The 22,170-nt window shown below is 39.1% G+C and overlaps 1 protein-coding gene across 1 annotated transcript in view; it reads left to right on the forward strand.

Annotated features, from left to right (window-relative positions):
• The window catches only part of mas (trypsin-like serine protease domain-containing protein masquerade), a 107,528-nt gene that overhangs the window by 72,113 nt on the left and 13,245 nt on the right, over positions 1-22,170 (forward strand). Inside the window, exons 2-3 of the mRNA XM_071595729.1 lie at positions 21,389-21,505; positions 21,966-22,136. Of these exons, the coding sequence (XP_071451830.1) occupies positions 21,389-21,505; positions 21,966-22,136 (288 nt within the window). The remainder of the gene's footprint in view (positions 1-21,388; positions 21,506-21,965; positions 22,137-22,170) is intronic.

The raw sequence follows: 22,170 nt of genomic DNA on the forward strand, positions 1-22,170 counted from the left end.
CAATTGGTAGACTAGGAAATAATTAATGGATTTTTGAAGTACAGGTAGATGTAACTCGTAATCGACGAGGAGGAAAAATTTCTCCTCTCTTTCTGAAATTTCACGTTATGGTACATGCAAACTCTCCATCGATGCAGCTGTCAACGTCTTGCCATTCTGTTTGACGACATGGCTACTTGTGCCATCTAATCCAATTTTTCAAACCTCAAATAGAATTTTTGTCGGAGAAAATACTTGTTCCTGTGATCCCGTATCACGATGGTTGCCGAGGGGGGTAACGTGGCGATGACGAAACAGCTAACTCCGTTAATGAGTGCGAAGGAAACCATGAATGCGGCCGATACCTGCGCACGCATTAATGAATGCATTTCCCCGTCACACCCCCTCCTGAAGACTTGGAGGTGGTGTTATTTTGCACCGGTGAGGCCAAACTTGGAACACGCAGAAAGTATCCGGAATCAGTTGTAGAAGGAGTTAAATTATGGAGACTGAAAAGTTATAAAGAATTTGAAGAAAAAAATTGCCAAGTTATTTAAGAATGTTGCGATAGGAAAGCGAGCGTCGCGCCGCTAGTAGATGAATTACCCGTAGAATGAGAGTCCCTCCAAGTAAGAAAGGAGAATGCGTGAGATTACGGCTATTAGAAATGTACAGGACACTCGAATTAACTTATGACAACGATAAATCATCAAGGAATCTCATTATGATGGCGGATAAGGTTATTCGGATAAGATTAAGGAGGTTGAGTGCGGAACTAATATCTTCAGGGGCTCTTCAATTTCTCGTATGTTGCGCGATCATCACAAAAATAAAGATAAAAAAAGGAAAAACTACGCCCGAAAGATTTGGCTGCGAATCATTTTCAGGTGGAACACTGATCCGTTCAGTTACTGAAGGCGGGTGAGCTAACACCCCCTGCCACATGCCCATTGAGCCCATGCCCATTGGGTATGATGATGAAATGATTTATAAATGATGCAGTGAAATGCGATGATTTCACAGTTCTACCACATATCCTTTTTTCCGTTCGATTATGGTTTTAACTGACCAACCAACACAACTTTCTTTATAATGGGAAGAGTTCACCCCAGCCGTACTCTTATAAATGGGCAAAGGATGGGTGGGGGATATTGGAGAAAATAGAAACAGTAAATCGATAAAAATTATAAAATTAAATAATTATCTGAAAATAAGACTAACAATAAATATAGTAAAAAACTGAAAATAATTGAAATATTTAAATACCGCAAACGGTTAGAACAATGAAATGGAGGGGAAAAAAAATTAATTTTTTTGAATACTAAAAAAGTGAAAATTGATCACGCATTCTCTAGCTTGGATGTACTATGCAGCAGTGATCCTTTCTAGTCGTATACACTCTCACTCTATCAGGGCTTACGAGAGGTTTCCCTCTGCGTCAGGGGCCCACCAATCACACGTATTGAAATAAAATTAAGAAATATAATAAACGAAAAATGATCACGCGCTCTATAGCTCGGATGTACTATATAGCATTGATCCTTGCTAGTCACAGGCACTCACCTTCAATCAGGGCTTAGGAGAGGTTCCCTCTGCGCCAGTGGCCCGTCGGTCACACGTATAATAATAAAGGCAAAATAATCACGCACTCTCTAGCTTTGATGTACTAAGCAGCAGTGATCCTTGCTAGTCGCATACACTCCCACTCTATCAGGGCTTACGAGAGGTTTCCCTCTGCGTCAGGGGCCCACCAATCACACGTAGTGAAATAAAATTAGGAACCGGAATTAGCCTACTTCTATCGAAAGGCGCCAAGGGGTCCGCAGTTTAACGTCCCATTCGACGGACGGCGTACTAACTAAAAGTGCTCTCCACAAAGCACCTCGAGTAGGGATTGGGACGCCACTGAGATCTGCCATCTCCAAGAATCGAACCTTGGCCTTCTGGTTGGGAAGCGTACGCTAACCCCCACACCATCCCGACCCCCCTCTTTTTTCCATATCCAGGATTTACTCGAATCAACGGGATTTCGAATTTAAAAAATCAGTTAATTAAATGGAATAATGAATGAATACTTAGGAGGGATATTCTCGCTCGCAGAATAACAATCACTTTAAATCATCAAGCTATTCCCTATCAGCATGGGCTCAAGCTTGCTTTCCTCATCTCTTTGTTTAACGCCTCCAGAATGGCACCGAAGCGTCTCTGAACTTTATCTTTGCCAGTTGTTTATTCTTATCCACTCAGCCTCCAGGAGAGCCAAGAGTGATAAATCGTGGCCCCATGAGGGTGCTGGAAGCGCGCTCCGCAGCACTTCTCCGTAAGGAAGTGCGGAGAGAGAGGGAGAGAGAGAGGGCGAGAGAGGCCGTTCGTGCTCTATCGTATCATCCCATTTGAAGTGCCGAGTGTTGCGCATGATCTAATGACGTGGATGTAAAATGTGGCACCAAAACAAGTGAGTGCTGGATGTGCGGGATTTTTCCTTCTTGCCACAGCGATGGTCTTTTTGGGAGAAAAGCTTAGAGCCTAACAAATCTAGACTGAGGCTAAAAAAATGGCCGCACGGGCGATTGTGACTTGAATTCCATTTCTTTTTATTATTATTATTATTTGGTTATATACAGTTTAACGTTAGTATTGGCTGGACACGATGACCAGTTAATGGTACATTTCTGAACGTCATATGAGGGGACGAACCGTGACAACCTGAACTACATACAATGAGCACTTGATAACACGAAACAATAAACACATGAAAAGGTTAAGAGAAATGCCATCTTTCGCTATGTGGTCTCATTGAAAATGTGCTACTAGTATGGGATCCTCATGAAGTTGGATTGATTGCAGAGCTAGATTGTGTGCAGCGTAGAGGAGCTAGATTTGTAAAAAGTAGCGAATCAAAATAATTAGAGGAGCTAGTTTGAGAATCACTCACGGAGCGAAGGTCGAATTACAGATTAAATCTCTTGCATAAATTAGAAGAATTTTTATATTGGAAGATATTTTACATTGCTTTGCATATACTTCATATGTAAAATGTTTTTAACGGAATTTCGATAGTTATTTACCTAGAAATCGCATGGATTGCTCGGCAACCGATCTTCAAAAAACGTGCACATTCGAATTAAGGGTAAATTTGTCCATTTTTACCATCGTGGTCTAATTACAATGTTTTAAAAATATCAAATTTCCCTATCTATATTTGAACTTTAATTGTTCTCGTGAAAGACGAGAGAAAAATGGAGAAGCACTTTGAACGGATAGTTAGTGAAACTGTCTCTAAATAATCTGCCAGAATCGCTTTTTGAATCTTTAAGTGAAGGATTCGTGCATCATTGCCCCATCATTCTCAATTGAATTACTTCGCTACTCATTTTGAGTTCGTTTATTACAGAGAAAACATATTGGAGCCTACGCTGGGGTGTAATTGGTACCGCTAAGTAAGTTATAGATTAATTTGTGCATTTACGACAAATCTGGGCGAACTTTCATCCTATGAAAACATATTCTGTATATTTGTATCAGGGTTGTAGAATTAGCTTTTTCACCTCTTCTAAGGGCAGTGCCAACTTTTTAATTACTTGTCTAACCTCATTGCTGTCACGATAAAAACTAATTCGGTGCAAGTTTCGTGCATTAACTGACGAAAATGAGATATTTGATGCTGAATTAAATTATCGATTTCTGAAAATTATATCTGTTATTATTCTTTATATTAGTATTTAGGGGAGGCGACCGACAGCTGAGGTCATTTGCGCCATTAGGGATGGACAGGAAAGGATGAGGAGTAGAGAGAAACCCGGCGTCGACATTAGCCTACTCTTTACGAAAGGCGCCAAGGGGTCCGCAGTTTAACGTCCCATCCTGGAACGCCCTCCACAAAGCAAATCGAGTAGGGATCGAGATACTTCTGAAAAATATTCAACACCGCCGGGATTTGAACTCGAGCCCTCAGGGTGGGAAGCCAGTACGATAGCCACCGCACCATCTCAAACCCCTTATTCTTTATCTCTCTTCTTGATATTGATAGGAATTTTAGCTGAGAAGGAAATGTTACCCTCAATTTCTTTTGTATTTTTCCATTTTTTGTGAAACTTGGAAAATGTTAGCTTGCTAGCTACAGGTATTTGCGTGTTAAAAAAAGCTCCTATTGGTAAAATAACATCCACTTGAGAAAGTGGAAAAGAACTTAAATGGAAAACAAGTTGTACGTAAGTTTTTGAATTCAATGTGGCTGATAGTCAATGTGGAATGCTTTAGAATATTAACAGTGGGTATATTTTATATTAATGGTCATTTTTGTTGAGTTAATATGAATTATTCTTCAGATGGGCCAAATCTATCTGCTTAGAATATTTCTTTGGGTCATGCTTCATCACTAATTTTTCTTGCCGACACTGGATTTCGTATTTCGGTTCCTTGATGGACTTTCGATTTGCGAAAAAAGGCGTAATTTAAATATTTATTTAAGAACATGCTACAAGTTGGCAGTTTGCCAGGTGGGAACATGCATTCAATTAATATTTCTGCATAAAGTTCCACATTACATTCATATTTTACTTGAATTACGTCTATTCATGAAACTACGCAATTATAGCATGAATTGTTGCATGAAAAATGTATTTACATTGCTTGGGAAGGTCTCGAATAGTTTTGCAGGCAGGCTGTTCCAATCAATTATCGTTTTGTTGAGAAATGCAAATTTTAAAAATATTTTTTCTTAAGATTTAATCTTGTATTTGTTGCATGAATGTTGAAGGGGGGAAGAATGATTTTCGCCTTGGGCTCGGAATGCCTTACCGTTTAAGTTTCTGCTCTGAGTAAATAGAGCAAGGGAGGCCCTTTCAAAGCCCTTTTAAATTTTGAACTTATACCTAGCTTAAACCGTATGGTATTTTAAAACCAATCATTTTATTTGTATTTAAAAACAAGGCATTTTGTTTGTGAGGGACTGACAAATCTGCCACTGCTAGGATTCGAACCGTAGACCTAGGCGTGTTGAATCTAGTAAATCAAGTGCCTCACTAGCCCGGTCCACATATTCCAAGGTAATACGTTGCTTACCAATAAACTACTTACTACTTACCAAATAAAGCATAATGAACTGTTTTTCGGCGTATACTTTTATCAACAGAACTACTTGAGGAAAGGAATGCCACAGACTAGACGAAAGAGAATGGTTCGTAGGATGAAGACTAGAATAGACGAAGGAGAATAGTTCGTGAAAATTGAGTTTACCTCCTTACAAATGGGACACGTGCGACAGGTGGTTCGTAGGATGAAGACTAGAATAGACGAAGGAGAATAGTTCGTGAAAATTGAGTTTACCTCCTTACAGATGGGACACGTGCGACAGGTCAAGAAAGAAGTCTGGAAGCGATGCAAACTTGGTGATAACAAGAGTAATAGCAAAAATGAAACGAATGAACTCAGTGAATAAGGAAGAATTTTTTCGGAAATTGCCGAAGGATTCCTACTTTAGTCATCTTCTTCGTATCAAAATATTACACGGCCTGGAGAACTAACTGTTTTTACACAATCTGAAAAATAATTTATGTAGACGAGGGTCTCAATGGAATGAATCTTGTATGGGAGAATAGAAGAAAAGAAGAGAGCATGAGGGAAATATTGTTATCGCCAAGTTACTTTCCAATTGGGAAGGAAATATGTGAATATTAAATGAATAATCACGATATAAAGATAGACAGAGATTGTTTACACGTGCAATGAAAATACTGCCCAATTGAGGGCAGGATTATAACTAGTGACAATGGTAAATTTATATTTCATAAAAAGGATTCTTGCTCCCAAAATGTCGTTTCACGGGGTCCCATTACACTACCAGGGATGAATATATCAACCGAAAATCAAACGGCACCTAGGGCTGCGTTCGAAGAAATTAAGAGAACGGGATAGCTCGAGGGACAAGACAATCTCACGATTGATGATGACCACAGTCGTGGTGGCCATGATGATAACGAATTGCCGCGTTGAGAGTTGGACGGTGACAAAAACCTTTGGACCTTGTGTGGATATGTTCCCTCGACGGGTCTTAGTGCACCGCCCTCTTCACCCCCCCCCCCCCGGTTGGTGCGTTAGGTGTGGCAGGGGAGGTTTTGAGGGGGGCGTGATTGACGTGACGTACAAACGGAGGCTCGAGGGAAGAGCGTGCTGATCAGATCCTCCTCTTGGGGGGTCGGGACGTGGGGGTTTGGGGGGGGGGGGGGGGGTTGTTGAGAAGAGGGGACGAGTGGGATCCTGTCGGAATGCGGATATGCACACGCATTAATAAGTCGGAGAGTTCGCGTTCGTTCGGAGGCGGTCGAAGGGGATAAGATAAGCACACGGAAGGAAGGACGTGTGGCCGGGCGCGGACACCACTCCGGTGGCCGGGCTGAGGGGGGGGGGGTGGATGCCGCATCGGAACACGCGTCGTCAGGTGGGCCAGTGAAGGACTATTACGACGCGCCGATGGATTCAGCTGCACCGAGCTGAAGAATTCGTGGTTATCCTTAATGTTTGTATGTTTTCAAGTTCATATATTCATAAATTTGAGAGGAACGAGAAACGAAGTATTCATGCCTAAAAGAATTCGATTTCACTTCGAGGTAATGCAGAATTATGTACATTGGCAAATATTATACCAATAGTTGCCAGATCCCTCGGAGCTACACTTACAATTAGAATCAACGATTCTTTTCCTACACATTTCTTTCACAGGCACTCCTATATCTAACAGCTCAGTGGTATTAGTTGCCTGTCACTAGATGGAAGGCAGGCGATTTTGACATTTAATTTTACGACATTTAATGGTGCGGTGGCAAATAGACTGACTTTCCACCCGAAGGCCCAGATCCGAATCCTGGAGGTGGCAGGATTTGTCAGCGGTATCCCGATTCTTACTTGGGATGCTTTGTGGAGAGCACATTAAAAGGAGTAGACCGTCCGTCGAATGGGGCGTTTAATTGTGGACTCATTGGCGCCTAACCTTATGAGTAGGCTAATGCTGACACTGTGTTTCTCTTCACCATTCCCTTAATATCATACTCCTAGCAAATTATACTCCTAACCCTAATGACGCAAATGATCTTATCTGTCGGTCGCCTTCCCGAATAATTACGCTAACAGTTAGAAACTCCGTCTTTTCGAGTGTAACTAGAATAAGGAGTTACTTTTTGCATTGCATACTCATGACGGCGAAGTCAGTCAATGGCTCTTTTGCGTGGTTTAGAAAAGATCATAGAGAACTGATCTGTATTGAATGGGTGAGACATTTTCCCTCAGGATAGTCCTCGGTGCAGATCCGGGAAAAATTAAAGGGGTGAAGTATTTTCACTGGACAATCTTAGAAAACTCGGGCCAACCTAAATGAACAATAGTTCGATCATTTGATTGTGTACTATTTTGAGAAACTTACTACATAAAGGTAGAGGTTCAATTGGAAAATGTTTACAGGAAACTGTAATGATGTGTAACGGAATGGGGATGCATTAACTTACTATTCCTCATCATTATTGGAAGGACCTGAGTTTAAATCTAGGTGAATTCAACTGCTTCTTCATTAACTTACAAGTATAATTCCTCCACTATGAGTGACTTCGTCCAAATGCAATGCTGTTGCATTTCACTTTGGATGATTGAGAAATCAGTAAATAATTCCACTTAACGAGAGGGCTAACCCAAAAAACGTAACTATAGAATTTCCTTAGTATGCATGCGCAAGCAATTTCGTCTTCACATTAGCATCAGGATTATCAGTTACTTTAGACCCGCGATAATACCAAGAGTCACAACCACCAACTTGCAGTTTCGAGGCCTCCCAAAAGGTCCGGATAATAGGTGTGTACGATAATACGGATTCGCTAAACAAGGGTGGAATTTCATCCACTTGTGCAGTAGTGCTTCATGGTGGTCGTAGATATTTAGAATCGCAATGCACACTTTACGAGTCACCTAACTTCAAACCCTATTCCTTGTCTGTCCTGTACGTGATTAATCTTCGTTACCAAACCTGTTTTATTTACTTCACACGTATGCTCCGAAAGGAATTACGAGGGGTAATGTAGGCCCTTCGATTTGTTTTACTCCTCTCTCGGTTGGAAAAGCATGAAAATTTTACGAAAATCACCCCTTGATGTTTTCATATATCCGTTAGTGGAGAAACGGGTAACAAGGTGGCCTCGGTAACTTTCTAGATACAGTGAAACTCGGTGCACTTTATGGGTACTGCGGGGGTTGTCCAGAAAGTAACCTTCATTTTCGTGTAGCGTGAGAAGCAAAGCCGAATGGTTGTTGTATTGGCGCAGAATGTAGGCCATGACGCCTCGAACTGCAATGGTTGGGAGGTCGAGCCACTTGTCGTTTGTTTACAATAGCGAGTAAAAATAAACAATACAATTGAAATTCCCGCCAAATGGAAAGTCCTTTCAGTGATAAGGTTTTTAGTGATAAAAAAACTTCAAAGTTGCTGACATTCATCGGGAAATTTGTGCTCTTTGTGGAATTAATGTGATGAGTGACTTGAGTTGTACGTCATCGTTGTCGTTCGTTTAAGAGTGAACACAAATATCCATGGTTGATGACAGAAGTGGCCGCCCTTTTTGGTGTAGCCGTGAGCTCTTCCAGCGATGCAGTGTTTATCTCCTCAATCGTTGCAAATCTCCGTCCCTTCATAGGTCTCTTCAGTTTAGGGAACTGGAAAAAGTCGCAGGGGGCTAAATCCGGTGAATATGGTGGCTGAGGCATGATTGTGGTGTTGTTTTTGGCCAAAAAATGCTCTCACAGGCAGCGATGAGTGAGCAGGTGCATAATCGTGATGCAAAAGCTATGAATTGTTTTTCAACAAATCCGAAAGTTTTTTCCGTATTGCTCCTCGAAAATGGCGCATAACTTCAAGGCAATACTCCTCATCGACCGTGCGACCTTAAGGTAAGAACTCCTGATGTACTGCGCCGCGGTAATCGAAGAAAACAGTGAGCAAAACCTTGACATTTGATCAAACTTGGCGTGCTTTTTTTGGTATTGGTTCTCCTGGGTTCTTTAATTGGGACGATTGGGCTTTGGTTTCGACGTCATAACCATGTACCCATGATTTTCCACCAGTTGTGATCCTTTTGAGCAAATCAGGATCATCATTGACGTCATCCAACAGCTCCTGAGCGATGCTCATGCGACGGTTCTTCTGGTCAAAATTAAACACTTTCAGAACGAACTTCTTTGACACAAGTCTCATGCCCAAAACATTCTAAAAAATGTATGGCACGAGCCAACCGATAAACCAACATCATCAGAAACTTCTCTAATAGTGATTCGACGATTTTTCAAAACAATTTTCTTCACTGCTTCAAGGTTTTCATCTGTTGCTGACGTGCTGGGGCGTCCAGAACGAGGTTCGTCATTGGCATTTTCTCGACCATCTTGGAAGAGCTTGAGCCACTTATAAAAACTTTTTATACTCAGATCAGACTTGCCGTGTGCCACTGTCGACATTCCAAGTGTTTTTGAACACTTAATTCCAATTTTTACACAAAATTTTATGCAAATTCTTTGATCTATTTTTTTATGGCAGAAAATCGCCGAGCACACCAAAACACGTATAATATGTATGCCTATCAATTACAAACTAAACATTCTATATTGCTCAAACTCCAAACCAATGTTTGAGACATGTGTACCAACACAAAAAAATAGAAAAATCGAAAATCGTATGCATGCTGCCCGCGAAATTTGAAAAGCCTCCTCACTTTTTTAACACACCTCGTGCATACGTATACCTGTAGGCTGTGTTAGGCAGGATAATTGAGATTGTTCAGACAATAGAAGTATTCTTGTGATTGAGTAATTTTCTTAACCAAAACGAGACAATTATCTGGCAAGTTCTCATTCCGGTGTACAAATTAATCATCGGCCGAAGGTAGCAGGTCATGTAATAATATGATTCGTTGGGTTTTGATTATTATGTGAAGTGATATCAAGCTTCGGTGTCTGTTTGTGTCTTGTTCCGCGGAGCAAAGAAAAGTAGCCGTATTCAATCTGTGTCTAACCAAAACCTAACCCGAACTATAGAAAATCAAATAATAATATACCTATATGAAAGTGGCGCGTTTACCTACACGTACATTCGAACATGATGAGATCCACTGTTTCCTTGTCAGCCCTTCGAGCATTGCTCGGATTGAATATTCCATGTTGAACTCCATAGATACCCTTTCGTCGACATTTGAAAATATTCCAAGGGTCACCTTGAAGTTAAGTTTGTTGCTGTTCGAAGTTGTATTCTCCGGTCAGGTTTTTTCAAATAGGCTGTTAAAATGGGAGTAATGAAATGCCGCAAATAATAATAGCACCATATCCTGTTGGCGTTCGTTTCCACTTGCGCAAGAGGATCTCCGGAGGTAAAGAGGGTAAGGGAGAGAGAAATCATAACGGTTATGGCCGCTCGAGTCATGGGTTCGCATTCGCAGAATATCACTGACATGAGATCGACACGCCCAGGAAATGACAATGGAAGGAGCGAGGATCGTCTCCAAGTCCCATCATTTAAATCGAATTTTATTTTCTGCACAACATGAAATCATTTTTATGCCCTAACCTTTCGCGTGTCGACAACGGACAGGAAATTCTGTTTACTTCCTCATTCCGAGGGCACTTGTCCGCCTGCCGAGGGGAACGGGGGTGAAGGAGGAGGATCGACCCATTTTCGAACAATTTTTTCTCCAGGATCTCCGAGAGAAATATCGGGAAGATTAGAAATAACACAACGCTTCATTCAGGCTTTAGATTGTTATGCAAAATAATTATTAGGATTAAATAAGCAAAGTTGGAATAGTTACCGATAAGAGATGTGCGTACTTTCGTTTTTGACTGAAAGGGAGCATCGCGGACGTATTTCAGCCAGTCTTCACTTGAGCTTACTTTCACTGTGCAATCACGCACAAATGTTATTCTTGAATTGATAATTATACATCTGACATTATCACCGGCGGATTTAAAAGAAAACAATACGTTTCCATTCATCAAATTCATCCAAGCCGTGTGATTTATCGACTGCTAGATCTTTTTGGGAAACCACAGATAGCACAGGGCCTCCCTGGCCCCCCTACTTTGTTTACAAACATGTTTCGATTTCACACGTCGTATAGGGATCAGTACGAGGGAGCTCTAACCCACATTTATCAAGCCAATCTTCTGATTCATTACTGTGGTGTTGGCATGCATTGTGAACAAATTAAATTTTTTGGTATTTCCACTTGGACAGCATGATCCACATAGTTGAATTTTCGCTCTAAATATTTCTTCTTTTTGAACTCTGCGACTAGTTCTTTTTTTCGTGTGTCTCATATCCGGAGTCATCCCCCGCAGTTATTCCCGCTCAATTCACTCACAATGACTGTCTTCGACGGTCTATGGTACCTCAAAATGGACCCGCAAAAATTGTTTATTCTCCTTTCCAGAATTTTCTTTTTTCATCTTCCTTCTCCTCCTACAATTAGTTGTTCATTTACCTCTTCGTTCATAATTCTAACCGTATATTTGATATCCATGATTCTCTCTTAGCATCAGAATTTCAATACGTCTAATATTTTCTTTTCTGTTGATTAATTCTATAATAGAGAGGTATGTTCTCAATGTATGTTTTGACAACGTGTTTTCTTATTTGCAGTATTTTTAGTCTTACGGACTTTTATTGAATTTTTCTGGTTGAATATTATCTTTCCATCGGAATTTTAATCGATCATTTCTATTTTGCTTCTTTCACCGCTTGCCGAATCTACTTCCCAAATAATATAGAGCCCTCTCTTGCACGAAGGCTCAAGTATGACTGTATTTTACCCGGCGGATGTTAATTACAGACCACTAAGAGTTTAAGCTGAAAAGGTCTGAGTGAGGAGGGATAAGTTCCTGGAAATAGTGTTTTTAGGGATGGGCGAAATATGTGAGTGATTTAGCACCGCGGTGCGATTTTGATTTTCCTGGTAAGGCAAAAGAAAAGAGTTCAGCCTTCTCTGTGGATAGGATTAATGTTCATTTCCTCCTGAGGTATTCTTTGTCACTCCAAGCACGTAGAAAGACAACCAGGAAAATATAATCAGCTGCTGGCACAGCCTTTTCAGTTACTACCGCATGGATTAATTTAAACTCCAATAACTCTGATTCAATGTTTTACACGTCCTCGTTTCTTCAGAGCGGCAAGTTACGAAAGGCTCTTTAAGGTCTATTAACCATGAGATATACACCGAATACCTTTAAGACTAAGAATAGTTATTAATGAATTCAAAGCGTGAAGTTATCTTTTCTCTATCATAGTTAAGGTCGTTGCCTTATAGAGCAAACCAGGAGGTGTTTATCTTCTCATCTTTTACATTTTGCGTCATTATTTTATTAATTCTTCATCATATTCGGTTGGTTGGCCGTATTTGTTTCATGTGCATTTGGATTAATTAATTTACCAGCCCTCGTTAAATTCTTTGCTTTTGGAAATGCAGATTTTTTTATTGATTCCGTATTTCAATCTATGGAACTCATCGGATTCATATTTCATCGTTATTTACAATTTGTAGTTGAAAATATTGTTTTTATATGCCGAGAAAACATATAATTCGTAATGACCCCGTGTCAGACAGCAAATATCCTTTGACTCGTACAACCCAAGTGCTAGCCAACTAACGTAGGTAGTGAGATTTCTATGACGACCAGAATATTCTCTCCTGAACGCATCTTGCAAATCGAACTTGATCAAGATTAATAAAGTAATGATTTTCTCGGAATAAAATCGGTACACAAAATACATAACACAGATACAAGGATGACACCAGCGTTTCTTCTTGCTCTGCTTGAATAGATCGATGACCCACCTTTGCATAATCATTTAATTACAGTTTGATGGACTATACTTTGGGTATTGAAAACAAAATATAAACTTTTTTTCAATCAGTTGAATAGATTTTAACTGTGATGAGTTTCATACGCTTTTTTTGTACTCTGATGAGGATACAAAATTTCATCATGGGTTAATTTAAATGATTTTGCAAGAGGAGTTTAGAATTATTGCTCCACAGTAAAGTTTAGTCTATTTATGAGTTTTCTTGAGGCCAAAAATTTTCAAGATAGATTCTTCAGCGTAATCATGCGGTCTGAGGCTAGGTGTAGCATCAAAGATAAAAGATTTGGTTAACATTAAATGAATTAATTGCTTTAGCACATTCTTCCAAAGTAATAGGTATCTTTTTATTTTACTACCTCGGATATTCTATTATTTTTGGTGAATATAATTTACTTTCTTCGGGGACGGGTTGCTTAATTTATGACTTTTTTCATACTTAGCAAAAGGAAATTAAGTTCATATGGATCACTGGCGACTTCTATGCACACATACTAAGTGTTGCAGTTTGGCCATAGAAATAATTTTCTGCAAAAAAATCATCATGGACCCTTAGACTTCATTAACCCACATGTTATTTGGAAAATAAAACGTGACACTTCTTTCGGTGTACCCCGGTTGGATACTACCTTGATCAAAAATTTCCCGGAATTTATTCAGAAAATTAAAAATACAAGTTTATTCATCTAAATCTATATTGTCCCCTTCAAAGTAATCCCCATCGACTGCAACACACTTATGCCAGCGCTTGATCCAATCCTCGAAACATTTTTTATATTCGGTTTTCGGTATGTCCATCAGTGCTTCCTGCGATTTTTCCATTACTTCCTCTCGGCTGCTAAAACGCGTTCCCCGTAATGGTTTTTTAACTCGATTGAACAGAAAGAAGTCACAGGGAGCCAAATCAGGTGAATTCGGTGGCTGTTGGATGGTATTTGTTGCATTTTTCGTCAAAAAATTACGAATAATGATAGCACTGTGCGACGGTGCGTTATCATGGTGCAAAATCCACGAGTTTTCTGCCCACATTTCTGGTCTCTTTCGGCGAATTGCTTCACGCAAACGTCTCATAACGCCCAAATAATACTCTTTGTTTACTGTCTGGCCTTCTGGCAAAAATTCATGATGCACTACACCGTTGTAATCCATGAAAACCGTCAGCATTGCCTTCTTTTTTGACTGAAAACGACGTGGTTTTTTTGGTCTCGGCTCATTTGGTGAACGCCATTCACTTGCCTGATGTCTGGATTGCGTGTCGTACTCATAAACCCACGTCTCGTCTCCAGTAATGATCCTTTTGATGAATGTGGGATCGGATTCAGCCTCGCAAATCATGTCTTTTGCGACGTCGACACGGTCTCTTTTTTGCATGAAATTGAGGTCTTTTGGCACCAACTTTGCTGCTACACGACGGAAACCCAAATCATTAACCACAATGTCTTGGGCGGATCCATAGGCAATGTTCAAGTCCTCCGCTATTTCTCTGATGGTTAATTTGCGGTTATTGACCAACATTTCTTTTACTTTATCAATTTTTTCACCGACTTTCGATGTCGATGGTCTGCCACTGCGTTCATCATCTTCGATTGACTCACGACCACTTCTGAACCGCTCGTGCCACTGGTAAACGACCGTTTTTTTTAGAGAATCGTTGCCGAAACACTTTTCCAACATTTCCAACGTCCGTGCGCCACTAAATCCGTTTTTTACGCAAAATTTAATACAAGTTCGTTGTTGCAAATTTAAATCCATTTCTGCAATTGTAAAAAATCGCCAACACACACAGAGATAGATGTACTCTTGGCTACGTAACTTTTGCAAATGTCAAGTTATGACACTAAGATTTAAAGGGAATATCAACAACAGATGTACCAATTTAACAAAAAAAACAGAACTCAAATCGGAACGATGGGAGCGCCACACGGTGGTTATTCCGGGAACTTTTTGATCAAGGTAGTATTCTCGTAAAATAGAAACAGGAAGCCTTACGAGAGAAATCCTCGTATTATCACCATGAAACCCTAGAGGCCAAGTTGAGTAGTAGATACACAAGACATGTGAGTCACCTGTTTGTTAAACAAAGCCCTTAATAAAACTTTCAAGGCATTATTGGGTTTTTTTATGACAAAGTTTTCCTACTTCAGGTAATCACTTACTTTTTTCAATCCCAATATTTAATATTATGTGGCCATTACTCAGCTTCAATATTTTTCGAAGATATAATTGACATTACTTATTTTTATGGGAAATAGTAATTTGATTGTTTAAACGGATTTTGATTGTTTAAATCCGTTGAATGTTGTTTCCTTGTTTTATGATTATGCTGTTCTTATTCCCATGAATGTTATTTTGTACTAAATACAGGTTTTTTTTTCAATCATCAGTGTAATATTAGATGCAAGGAGGCAAGATCGGTGAATATATTGTTTTAAGTAATCGTTTTTGGCTTAGTCGACGCGCCCTCGTGGTGGTTAACAATATCAAATTTAGGTGTAAATGCAGATTAAGTTACAGGAAAATAAAATCTGCGTCAATTTTTTCCCCACGAGCCTATAGGATTGAACGATTTGCATAACCGTCTTCGCGAGTAGGGAAGTCATCTGTGGAATTCCTCCGCAACCTTCGGCAGACAATGAACTGTCTCTTACCTCGTGAGTCGCAAATATCCTTCCCCTTTCACAATCCTCCTCCTCCCAGCCATCCCTTTCGGGGGGGGGGGGAAATGTGTGAGGACGTCTCCGGCTCCTGGCCCATAATGGCCACGCACGCACCCACCCTCCCTCCCTCTCCGACCGCCGTGCGAATGAATCACGACCAAAGGAAAGGGAGGGGATACACGCCGAGCGAGACTTAAAGCGGCGGACAATGCCTCCATTTCGGGGATCGACGTTCTCACCTTTCCATCGAGCCAAATAAGTTCCGCTTCCTGGTTTTTGTCGAGGACGAAAGAATCGCTTGCCTTAGCCGTCTAGGAGTGTGATCAACGGATCTTGCCTCCCCTCAACGTTCATATAGGACCCCTATACCAACCCTAACCCACCCGCAGTCCCTTTTATGAATTAGAGCCATTGTCAGACGAGAGCATGGGTCGAGGGCAATGGCGTAAGTATCAGGAGGGATTCGGATAAGCCGTTACGGATTTTTATTGGGCATTAAAAAATGTTTATAATTATTATTTCATACACTTAAGGAGTAGTAGTTTTTACTGGAAGAGATCGACAGCTGAGGGTCATTGCGCCGTTAGAGATGGACGGTCAGGTTGGCAGGATACAGTTTTGTTGCCAAAGCAGCAGGGATTGTAAGAATCATGGTGGCAGCTGTTGTCTGATCTCAACGGAAGGGATATATGGGTCAACAGTTCAAAATCACACCGAAGGTGTGCGATATTCGTTTCCCAACATCGACCGTCGTTATGGACTTCATATCAAAGTTACAGCAATACATCAACGGAGCGAAAATTTTCAGCTATATCGAATAATGATGCAATGAGACAAATTATTCCCTCCAATGCATCCTTAGAATTACACGTTTTAGTTTTAGGAATAAATGCTGGCCAATTTTATCAGGAGTATCAGCAGTATAAAATTGAATGAAGTAGGAATAAAATTGAAAAGAATAAAAGTTGATGTAAGAGAAAACCTATGGGAAACGTGTACACCAACATTCTACTCTGTGTCAATGACATGCTGATCTAAGAGCCCATTAAGATCTATATGAAGGCTATAATTTTCAATGAATATGCCCGTTGAGAATTCCATTTATGGAGTTATTTGCCATTTTATTCAGTAAATGAGCATCAATAATTAATATTTTCTTTCAATCACATACCATCGGGCTGTCCACCCCATATGCTTCGGGACAAGGGATGAGCCTGATCGATACTAGTTTCTTTCATTAGGAAAAAGAGAAATAAAATTGTGATCCAACGAAGATTTGATTAAAGGGCGCCCGACGAGGCAAACTGCAAACTCACATGTTCATGCATGCCACAAATGTTCCAAAAGTTTTTGTTAAGACATCCTCAACGTTTGTTGATATTGCAAATGTTACATGCTCTCGGATTTGGCCGTATTTTTCGTTATCATCAAATGTGGTGAACTCGAGGGCTTTTAACTTTCGCAAACGTTTTGAAGTTCAAGTACCTTTATTTCACGTTGACTCTTGCTCTCTTCTAGTTTGGTTTTATCCCTTCGTATTTTATTTACGCAGAAAACCCTTATGAAAAAAATATGGACATCCTTAACTTTACTACTATAAGTTGAACCTAGCACATTTAAGAACTCAAGTAATTTAACTGCGATTTGTTTCCAAGGTGTATTTCGTTCAAGCAATGAATTCAAAAGTCAAATCATTGGTTTACGCAGTAGCGAAATGGCAGAACTGGAGAGAAAATACTATGTCCGGTGAGATTTTCACCATGCAGGGGTTGATAATGATCGTCGAACTCAAACGAATATAATAAGAAATTTGCCGTTTCAGTGCGGGATAAGATCCGCTTGATATTAGAAAATCAAGGAATTGCACGGGGTGGCGGATGTTTTCGCCCCCACCCCCCGGCCTCCTTTGGAGGAAAGCGCGAGAGGAAATCGCCCACATTCCCCGATCAACTCATCCCGCTTCATTTCTTTTTCAGTGAAAGTGGGGCGTATGGAATCCCAAAGAGGTTTCAAACATCGTTATGTGGGGGTAGAATGAGTATTCGTATGGTACAATGAACAGGAAAACGCTTCCTGCAAAAAAAATATTCATAATTGAGTTTGATTTCGAAAGGTATCATGTACAACATTGTCAAAGATGAGTTATTGATATCATCATGCACTCAGCGCTTGATATAAAATAACTCAATTTTAAACAGCTACATTTTCCCCGTAAAATAAACTCAGCCCCTGGCGTCGAGATCTCTGAATTTTCATTTTTTCTACAAAATATCCATCCTTGGCTTTATGAAAGTGAATTTTTGGAAAATATTTGGATTTGGCACTGATTAGTATCCGATCCGCATATAGTATTTTTTTAAAAAACTTAGTTTTCGCTTTAGAGTTCAGTATAAATCATTGCGTTGTTTGTTTCATATTTCGTTTTACCATAAATAATATGGCTGTCATTCTGATGCCAAAAATATTGTACCACCATTGAGTACCACTATGCCATTCTTCCATTGCTGAGGGAAGTATCTTGCCATGTTAATTATTCATGTCCCTGATGCATAGGCTGATTCTTATTTCGAGGTGCATGTCAATCGAAATGTGAACTAAGGGAAGGAAACATTGGTTTATTTTGCCAAAAAAAACTGCGCTTCGAATTATTGGAGAATTTTCTTCATTCTCTTACTTCCCGCATTTCAAAATTGTCATTGATCCGGAAGGAAATCGGAGAATGCATACTTCTTTTCAAAATTTCATTTTCTCTCAGTTGGAAGGTGGGCTAGTACGAAACTGATACAAAAAACGTGAAACGTAACCGTACACTTCAAAAGATTCTGTACCGTGATTTTGCCGCGTACTTGAAGCTTATGTCTAACCGTACGGGATCGTCTTAATCTGAACCCCGATTCTAATTGAAAATTAAGGCAGCCAGATTAAATTTTCAAGTACAAGAACGTAAAGTCACAGTTCCAAATAAAAATTCCACTGAGAGCACCCAATTCAAATAAATATACATACACAGTATGTACCTGAATATTTAGAATTTATCTGACTGAAACAGGTTGTTTGAACTTGAACCCATCTCCCTAAATTACGTCAGTCATGAAAACTCATTACATAGACTTGGGACTCGTCCTAAATTTAATCGGCTCTTAATTGTAACTGACATTTTCATTTTTACGCTGAGGATATACGAAACCTTTTATTTTTCTTCGAAGGCATTGAAGCCTAGGCATTTACTCAATTGCGGGAAGGTATTGACTCTAATATTAAAATTTTCATTCCGTTCTATCATGTGTATATATATATATATATATATATATTCTCTTCCCCATCCATGATCCGTAGTAAGTTCTTGAGTATTTCGAAATATTTAAATCGTTAATTGCAGTCATTCCATCCTGGCATAAGAGGAAAGGAACACGACCCCACTTCCTGTTTGCTCCTTATACCGACCTTAACAGCCTTAAAGAGTTATTTTTCCACCCAAAAACTTTACTTTGCGGTCTTCAGATGCAGTAAAGACGTAGGATCATAGCATTTGGTAGTAGACTAGAGCAGAGCACAATCCGAATTGGCCTCTAAGCACGATTTTCTAAAGAGTTACTAGATATTCCTGGAAATATGTATGCATTACAAATTGCGATGCGGACTGTTATGAGTGATACGGTACTAAATAAGATTATGATCATAGCTTGTGGTACCATTTCCGTACCTGTTCTATGACAACCCTATTTCTCCTTTTAGATGTTGGGAAAACAATATTTCACAAGTGCGTAAATTCTCCGAAGGAAAAGCTTTCAGTTCCTCGCATTTCTGATGCGTAATTTTATGTTTAAACTGCGCTCTCCCTCTCAGCGATAGGTCGAACGTTAGGGTTGATGACTATGACATTCCAAGGTATGCAATTAGTCACTCCGCCAGGTATCCACCCTCCGACCTACTTTACAGTATTAAGTGTACACTCACTCTTTTCCTTGCGTCATCGTAACTTTACTGACTCACCCCGATCAAAATAATCTGCTAAAAGGCCACAGTATGATTCACTCTTGGCAAATGAAATCGATGATAGCATCTTCATTACCATTTTCAATAAATAGTATATTTTAAATGTCTACGAACTCAATTATTCAGGAACTTATCCTCAGGATGATAAGGCAACCTCATGATGAAAAATTTGCATGGAAATATAGCAGCAACACATATTAATTCCTTGGGCTCTTATCTAAAATATTTTCATCTAATTGATTTTCCCCGTTTCCATGTAGGGGAACCCAGACATTTACCTTTAATAGTCCCTCGGATTTCCTTAAACTCATTATTCTTGTTTCAAAAGGAATGAGAGTACAAGAATTTGAAACGAGAACTGTCAAATTGAACTGAGGTGCTGTTCAACTCAATTTAGTTGTACACACCTGTTTTAAATGGGGTGTTTCCCCTTTCTTTGAGGGGTGTGTTAAAGAGAAACTCTTCTATGGTTCACTGTAGTCTTCCTTAAAATTATACCAATCAGATATCTTGGAACCCCAAACGATAACATAGTTCTATTCCATAAAGTTTAAAATTCACAACCATGTTTTAAAAAAGATTTTTTTAAGGGTTCTCCTATTAGTTTTAGTGCGTCTACATCGGCTGTGTCTGTGTGAAATTATAAATCATCAACTGTGTTTTAGATTAATTTCATATTATGATTAAAAAATTTAGTATTTTGCTCACTTAAAACAGATTTTTGTGGAAAGTTGAAGCAGCTGACTGAAGCCTCTTTGTAGTGCACGGAATTAAAAAAATAATAATATGTATCTTAATGATAGATTTGAACTCACAATTGGAATCGTAAGAGCATGAATGATAAAAATCCAATTATCATTTTTGGCTAATATATTTTTGAAACTTTCTTGAATTCCAAAAACAATGAATATCATAGTCTTTTTATTTCATAATTTCTATTTCTATTGGCACTGCACATTTAATTTCAAATGAGTAGAGGCATTTTACTTCCCTACTGGAGGTTTTTTATATATGGGTAAATTTGAAACAATTTCAATCAGCGATATACATTTTTCAATCAATATAAACTCATGTTAAAGTAAAGACTTATGAAAAATTTAATATAGGACGTAGTATTATATGGCTCAGAAACTTATTAATTGAGGCAAAAGTACATGCATAAACTAGATACTTTTGAGAATTGGTTATGGATAAGAATGGAAAAAATTAAATAGGGAAATTAAAATAGACATGTCTGTTGAGAGAAATTCAAAGAAAGCAGGACAAATGGAACTGGTAGTGATTAAGAGGCAGTGGGATGCTAAAGATGGTAATTTAGGGTAGAATGCTGGGAAAAAGAGGTAGAGGGAGGAAAGGAGTATGGATTGAATTTAGGAAGGTAGGTTGGTATGCAGAGGTTTAGAATGAGTTATTGTAATATATAGTTTGTGGTTTAAAGATATTTGTTGTCATTTTAGCTTGAGCTTAGTATGTCTATGCCTAGGACGTGGACACAGTGAAAACTGACCATAATAAATAGAATTCTGCTAAAAAAATACATACTTTAAGGTGATCGCAATAATTATAGCAAAATTTATTTTAATATTTTCATTAATTGTTGATTCTCTGAAATGATATGACTGTGATGTAAAGTTAAATTTTGGCATATTCTTCCCATTTTGACGGAAACTTTCACTTGAGGAAGTATAAAGAATATTTGGTCAATGACTAGTGGTAGTATTTAATATACAATTCATGACTGGTAAGAAAAATTTAAGGGTTTGAAAAACCTATCAGCTCCTGCTAAATAATTTTGGTGAAGAAAAATTATTTTCAATCTCTTTTTTATCAGTGCTAATTTTGGTCTGTGATACTACATCAATCAAATGTAATCAAGAAAAATAATTTTTTTCCATTATTTTCAGGTCTTTTGGACACAATTACGACAACAGCTGAAAGCAAAGAATGTCCCGGAGTTTGTGTTCATGCTTTAGCCACACTCATATGTACTCAGGTAATTAAAAACTGTGAAGTAATTTTAAAAAAATGCAGGATATGAAAATGAAGTTAGTTAGCCCTATCTATTATAATAAGACCCAGTTTTGATTACTAATGGAATGAAATGGGAAATTCATACTTAAAATTCATGTTTGTTTTTTCCCAATATTCTACAGTAAATAAATCTCAATTGATACTTCAGCCATGTCCTACTTTTTCAAATATTTCCTCTTTATCCATGATAAAGTAATTGAGCTCAGTTTATGACCATCTCCTTTGTGATGCATTCAATTCTGCCTAATATGACTATACAGTTCACTCTGACAACTACCCCTTATCTCATATGAGTATACATCTGTAAATGTTGGTTATTTAGGACCTAGAAGATCATTCAATGAGTATTTTACCTTATGCTATAGGAAACAGATGATAGTTTCAATTTGAAGGAAATTTAAGGGTGAATTTTTTGTTTCCAGGTGCTTGATCACGTTGCTTGTCCATCACCCTCAATGAGGTGCTGCATTGAGGGCCCACCTCCCAGTAATGGGAAGAACACCACAACACCTAGCACAACAGCACCTCCAAAGCCAGTGCCATCAACCTCACCACCTTCCTCCTCAAGGCCAAGTTCCCCATCAAGAAGACCAGTAAGTGAGAAACACTCAGATTTAACGATTAGCA

The sequence above is a fragment of the Hetaerina americana genome, unplaced genomic scaffold (genome assembly GCF_022747635.1).
Source record: "Hetaerina americana unplaced genomic scaffold, ioHetAmer1.1.p SCAF_7, whole genome shotgun sequence".
NCBI classification, from domain to species: domain Eukaryota; kingdom Metazoa; phylum Arthropoda; class Insecta; order Odonata; family Calopterygidae; genus Hetaerina; species Hetaerina americana.